Below are 6,587 nucleotides of genomic sequence, written 5' to 3'. Positions count from 1 at the left end.
TGGTTACTCTTTAAAATTGGCTAACGGCCTTACATCAATGTTTTAATTCTGTGTTAAAGCAGCATCAATATTAGCTGAAGCCTCTTACCTCTACTAAATTGTTGTAGAGGTTCACTCATCCTTCTCCCTCCCTCTCTAGGGATGTCCGGATCAGCCCCTGGCTTTGTGTTTCATGGATTAATGAGGGCAGATTGAGAGAAATCAGTCAAGTCAGGAAGGTGCTCAGAGCAAGGTGAGAGCAAGGTGGGGATCAAGGTGGGTATCTAAGTCCTGCAGGGAAACAGGTGCAGACGTGACAGCATAGGTGTTGTGGTTTAACCCGGCTGGCAGCTAAATACCACACAGCCGTTTGCTCACCCTCCCCCCTCCCTCTCTGGGACGGGGGAGAGAAATGGAAAGTGAAGCCCGTGAGTTGAGATAAAGACAGTTTAATAAGACAGGAAAATAATAATAACAAAATAATAATAACAATAATAATGATAATAATACAATGGTGATAATAGGAAAATAATAATAATATGTACAAACAAGTGATGCACAATGCAATTGCTCACCACCCGCTGACCGATGCCCAGCCTAACCCCGAGCAGTCCGGCCCCCTTCCCTGGCTAGCCACCCCTATATATTGTTTAGCATGACGTCAGATGGTATGGAATACCCCTTTGGCTAGTTTGGGTCACCTGTCCTGGGTCTGTCCCCTCCCAGCTCTTACTGCACCCCCAGCCTGCCTGTTGGCAGGACAGAGCAAAAGGCTGAGATGTCCTTGGCTTGGTAGAAGCACTGCTCTGCAACAATGAAAACATCGGGGTGTTATCAGCACTCTTCTCATCCTAAGCCAAAACACAGCATTCCACCAGCTACTAGGAAGAAAATTAATTCTGTTCTAACTGAAACCAGGACAATAGGACAGCGTGTGGTGGTTATTGTCAAGTATCTTTTGCAAGATGAAACCCCCGACAGAGCCAACAGCTTTGTCTGCTGGGCTCTGGCCCTTGTCTCCGTCAGTGATGCCTATGAGGAGACACCTCATCCTTACAGCAGTAGGGCCTCAATGCCTTCTCATCCCCCTCCAGGAGCCTGGGAGATGTCCTCCTGTAGCCTTGTACTTGGCACTTACCCACCGTGCACTGACCCAGGAAGAGCCCTAAACCCCACTGGAGGGACAGCATCTCCCTTCCCAGAGGTTGGGGTCAGGGCCCGACTGTTGGACTTCATGGGACACATCAAGGTTTCCTCAGCATCAGGGCCTTTCCTGGGCCTTGGTCTCCCCGTCTTCACTGCCTGCCCTTTTCTGCTCTAACAAGTCCATGGGGAGGCCTTGACAGTAATGTCCCTCAGTGGGACCGTTAGCACTGTGAGAGGCTTTGGAGTTTGCATCAGACTTGGACTACTTGAGAAGCTGCTTCAGCCACCCAGATAAAGCTCCTCTGCCAGGCACAGCATTGCTGGGGGCACTGCGTGCAGCTGGCATGGGGAGAGGAGAGAAGGGGGAGAGAGGTTCAGGGCAGCCTGGAATAGGAAGGCAGGGGAGAGCTGGCAGAGGGAGAAAGCTTCCCAGCCACCTCCCCATGGTAAGTCTCTGGGTGCAGGGCAATGCCACTGCACACCCTGCCAGGCTCTCCTGGAGCTGGCCCAGCCCTCAGCTGATGGGAGCTGTCAGGAGGATGCTTGGTGTTGGAGCTGAAGGGCATGCAGGGCTTGTGTGCTGCAGGGTCAGCATGCAGGGCCCGAGGGCTCCTGTCTCTTGAGGCCGGCTGCAGGCTGTGAAGCCGGGGATGCAGGCAGGGGTGCCCAGGGCTGTGGTGCAGAGCAGGGTCCCTGCTGTGCCCCAGAGGCTGTGTGCCGCGGCAGGGCCTCTGCTACCTGCCAGTCTCCACAATCAGCCTGCCTGGGGAGCTGCCCAGGGGCTGCGGGGAGAAGCTGAGGGTGGAAGGAGCCCCCCTGGTACCGCAGGGCAGGGCAGGGTCCTGCTGCTGCCCAGAGTCTGCTGCCTGGGGCAGGCTGCTCACAGCCCCACACCTCCCTAGGGCACTGCACTGCAGAACTGCCCGGCAAGAGCTACCTGAAGGCAGTGCACTTTTTAGAATCTGCTTCATTTTCCTGCCCATGTGCTGAGGCAGAAGGATGGTAATGGAGTAGGAGCATCTGTAGTAGAGACTAAGGCTCCTCGAGCATTGCTGCTGCTCTGAGGCACCTCACACACCTCCGCACACAGACTGTACCAACGCCACCTTTGCTGTTTCTTGAGGAGTTATTTGACCTTCTCCATTCCTGCAGAAAGGGAGATGACCTTGCCCAGTGGACTTCCCAGATCACTTAGGGTTCCCTTTTACCTGTTGCTGTAGACTAGGACTGACTGCTGCAGAGCCCACAGCACAGCCCCCTGCTTCTTTTGGCACCCTCAAAACACCAAGCAGAAGTAAGCCAAGCAGCTGCAGAAAGCTCTTCCTGTGAAAGGAATGGGAAAGGATGTGTTGTGTGTGACTGTTCTATGAGACATACAAAGTATTTTGGTCAGAGAAGTCCTTAAATTTTACAATGTCACTTCTTCTTTTGGACAAACTACCTTGCTCAGGGGCAATAAATGTGTAACAACAGCTCCATCACTGAGTTCCTCTTGCTGGCATTCACAGAAACGCGGGAGCTGCAGCTCCTACACTTTGCGCTCTTCCTGGGCATCTACCTGGCTGCCCTCCTGGGCAACGGACTCATCCTCACTGCTGTAGCCTGCGACCACCGCCTGCACACCCCCATGTATTTCTTCCTCCTCAATCTTGCCCTCAACGACCTGGGCTGCATCTCCACTACTCTGCCCAAAGCCATGGCCAATTTGCTCTGGGACACCAAGGCCATACCCTATTCAGGATGTGTTGCACAGCTCTTTCTTATAACATTTTGAATTTAGCAGAACTTTCTCTTCTCACTGTCATGGCCTACGACCACTACATTGCCATCTGCAAGCCCCTGCACTACGGGAGCCTCCTGGGCAGCAGAGCTTGTGCCCAGATGGCAGCAGCTGCCTGGGGCAGTGGCTTTCTCCAAGCTGTGCTGCACATTGCCAACGTATTTTCCCTGCCCCTCTGCTGTGGCAATTCTCTCAGCCAGTTCTTCTGTGAAATCCCCCAGATCCTCAAGCTCTCTTGCACAGACTTGTACATAAGGGAAGTTCAACTTACTACAGTTACTGCTTTTCTATTTGGGGGTTGTTTTGTTTTCATTGTGCTGTCCTATGTGCAGATCTTCAGGGCTGTGCTGAGGATGCCCTCTGAGCAGGGCAGGCAAAAAGCCTTTTCCACATGCCTCCCTCACCTGGCTGTGGTCTTCCTCTTTCTCAGCACAGTTATCTTTGCCCACCTGAAGCCCCCATCAATTTCCTTCCCTTCCCTGGATGTTGTTCTGGCATTTCTGTACTTGGTTGTGCCTCCAGTAGTGAACCCCTTCATCTACAGCATGAGGAACAAGGAGATCAAGGTTGCCATGTGGAAAGTGATGACTGGGTGTTTTTCTTCAGCAATATATTGCCTGCCTTCTTCTCTAAATCACTCGTAATGCAAATCATGATAGGTGAAGCCAGTGGGTATTATGTTCTTGTGTTTTTATTGGTGTTCTGCTTTTTCTCAATTTTATTTTATCAAATATTTTCCACAAAGAAATATAATTCTTCATTTTGCTTGAGTATTTAAACCAATTAAAGTGACTTTTTGTCTTATATCCTTCCTCTGAGACATTTTCTGTGGCTTCAGGGACAGTGTGCAGCAGTGGAGGGGAAAAGAGTCGTGGCAGTCCAGCCTGGGAGCACCAGCGCTGGGTCCATGCAGAGCTGCTCTCCTGCCACTGACACCCTCTCCTGCTGAGCCCTGTTGGCGGTTTAAGGCCTGGATGCTCCTGTAGCTTGGTGCCAGTGCTGCTGTGAGGCTGTGCTGGGACTGCAGGCAGGGACAGGCAGTTGGCACATGAGTGACACAGCTGGCCTCCAGAACAGAATTTCCCTCCTAAAAGGGCCATGCCTGAAGGCTCACATCATCTTTCAGAGTTGCCGTCACATCAGAACATGCTCAACAAGAGTCCCAAAGGCTCCCTGGGATATAGGATGTGCTGGGAGAAGAGCAGGGCCTGTCCAGGTGCAGGAGAGACACAGGAACAGAAACCCTTTGCAGCTGCTGCTACCTGCAGGCACATTGTATGCACATGGAGAGAGGAACAAGAGCGAGCACAAAGGCCATCAGCTATCCCTAGGGGTGTCATGAAGGCCAGTGGGGCAGAGTGTCTTCAGGTCCTTTCTTCCTGAGAGTAACAACCATGGGGCATCTGCCTGAATAGCACAGAATAGTCCAGGGGGAAGGCACCTTCAGAGACCGTCTAGTCCAAAGTGCAAGACCTGAATGCAGCTCTGCAATGTGTTTCCTTGAACCCTCAAGGTCCCTGTGCCCATTTCTCATGCTGTGGGGCATCTCAGAGGAGGACAGAGCAAGGTAATGCACCCACCACAGGGCTGAGGTGCCTCCCAGCCTCTGGCAGTGGCTGCAGGAGCCAGAGGGACCCTTCAAGCGCTGCAGTGTACTGTGTATGTGTAAGGCAGGGACTGGTGTCTCTGAACAGCCCAGTGTGGATGAGCAGTGCACGAGGCCAGCTCAGATATGGGCACCTCACAGAGCCTTGACATTTCTCTGTGTAGAACTCCAGTAATTACCCCCAGTGTTCCCATGAGATTTTTGTCACCCTCCTTGCACAGGTTCATTGCAAATGCTTCTCTCTGACATGTCATTCTACTCTGCCTTTTGGACTGGTGGTGACAGCAAACTGGTGGCTGTTGGTGACAGCCAACATGGCTTCACACAGGGCAGATTGTACCTGACAAACCTGGTGGCCTTCTACGATGGGTTTACAGCATTGGTGGAGAGGGGAAGAGCACCTCACATCGTGAACTTTGACTTGTGCAAATCATTTGACTCTGTCCCACACAATAGCCTTGTCTCTCAATTGAAGAGACATGGGTGTGATGGATGGATCACCTGGTGGGTGAGGAATTGTCTGGATGGTCACCCTCAAGGAGCTGGAGTCTACAGCTCAATGTCCAAGTGGAGGTCAGTAAAGAGTGGTGTTCCTCAGGAGTCAGTATTGGGGCCAGCACTGTTGTCAGTGACATGGACAGTGTGATTGAGTGCAGTCTCAGTGAGTATGCTGATGACACCAATCTGGGTGGTGCAGTCAATACACTGGAGGGAAAGGATGATATGCAGATGGACCCGGACCGGATTGAGAGATTTTCCTGTGGGAACCTCATGAGGTTCACAAAGGCCAAGTGCAAGGTCCTGCAGCTGGATTGGGGCAGGGTGGAGAATGAGTAGAGAGCAGCTCTGGGGAGAAGGACCTGGGGTACTGGTGGATGAGAAGCTCAACCTGTGCTGGCAATGTGAGTTTGCAGCCCAGAAAGCCAACTGCATTCTGGGTGGCATCAATCAAGTTTGGCCCAAAGGTTGACAGAGTTGATTCTCTCCCTCAGCTCTGCTTTTCAGTACTGCATTCAGTTCTGGGACCCCAAACTCTAGAAGGACATGGAAGTATTAGAATTATTAGAAAAAGTCTAGAAGAGACCAAAAACAAGATAGAGAGTCTGGGGCAACTTTTCAGTGAAGACTGGCTGAGAAAGCTGGTTCTCTATAGCAGCCTTCCAGTACCTAAAGGGGGCCTAAAAGAGGGTGCTTTAAAATTAGGTATAAAGAAGACATTCTTTCCTTTGGGGGTGGTGGTCAATGGAACAGGTTGCCCAGAGAAGTTGTGTCAACCCATCCCTTGCCCCTTCATGGCCAGAAGCCTCCCATGCCAAACCACGATGGACACCAGCCCCCCCACACACACACACTGCAAAGCTGGTGTTTAACCTCATCTTTCCTGCATGGGGCCTCCTCTGCACCACCCAATCTCAGCTCCCACTTTGCCACAAGTGCTCTGCATGGGTGCTACACAGCCTAACTCTACCATGTCCTGCCCTGGTTCTGCCATCCCGCTGGGCAGGGGAGAGGGTGGCCACAGCAAAGGGATGCGTTTGGGTGTGGAATGTGTGGCCTGGAAAAGACAAGGAGTCGAGGGAGAGGACAAGGCAAGGCAGCAAAGGCAGCACGAACAGTGCTGTTGGTGCGGGGCCACGTTTGTACCAGTGTAATAAATGGCTCAGCCTTCAAAATAGGACTATAATCAAAGTTTACAATTTATTAAATGAATACAGGTAAGCAAGCAGCACTGGGTGCGCCGGGAGTCTCTGCTCCACCAAGACGCACACCAGTTACATCAAGCGGATGATTTTTATGCTCCTAGGCTGATACAAATTCATTACTACTTCAAAAAAAAACCCACAGGGTTATTATAATTAGTTTCTGGAATCCAAACCCTCCTACTGGAGCATGCGTATCTGGTGGTCCCTCTGAGGGTCTCTGTGGTTCTCTCGTGCTGAAGGCTCATAGTCTTCCTCCCTCTTGTCCTTCTCCTTTGTCCAACTTGGCTGTATGTCAGAGACTTGTGCAGTGTCCCCTGCAAGCTTTGTCTTTTAGTTGTTCTTCAGCTCTCCCCTGCTCCTTAATCTCCTGGCC

At 51.7% G+C, this 6,587-nt stretch overlaps 1 protein-coding gene across 1 annotated transcript; it reads left to right on the top strand.

The window, feature by feature from the left end:
• Nucleotides 1-2,865: 2,865 nt before the first annotated feature.
• On the top strand, nucleotides 2,866-3,549 carry LOC311429358 (olfactory receptor 14C36-like; the record flags this gene model as incomplete). The annotated part of the gene is made up of 1 exon (XM_084540448.1): nucleotides 2,866-3,549. The coding sequence occupies one exon, from the start codon at nucleotides 2,866-2,868 to the stop codon at nucleotides 3,547-3,549; it is 684 nt and encodes a 227-aa protein (XP_084396574.1).
• Between the last annotated feature and the right edge of the window lie 3,038 nt (nucleotides 3,550-6,587).

Source organism: Aythya ferina, assembly GCF_964211825.1.
Source record: "Aythya ferina genome assembly, contig: HAP1_SCAFFOLD_766, whole genome shotgun sequence".
In the NCBI taxonomy this organism is placed as follows: domain Eukaryota; kingdom Metazoa; phylum Chordata; class Aves; order Anseriformes; family Anatidae; genus Aythya; species Aythya ferina.
The sequence above is the reverse complement of the archived record's forward strand: the minus strand, read 5'-3'. Positions and strand labels throughout refer to the sequence as shown.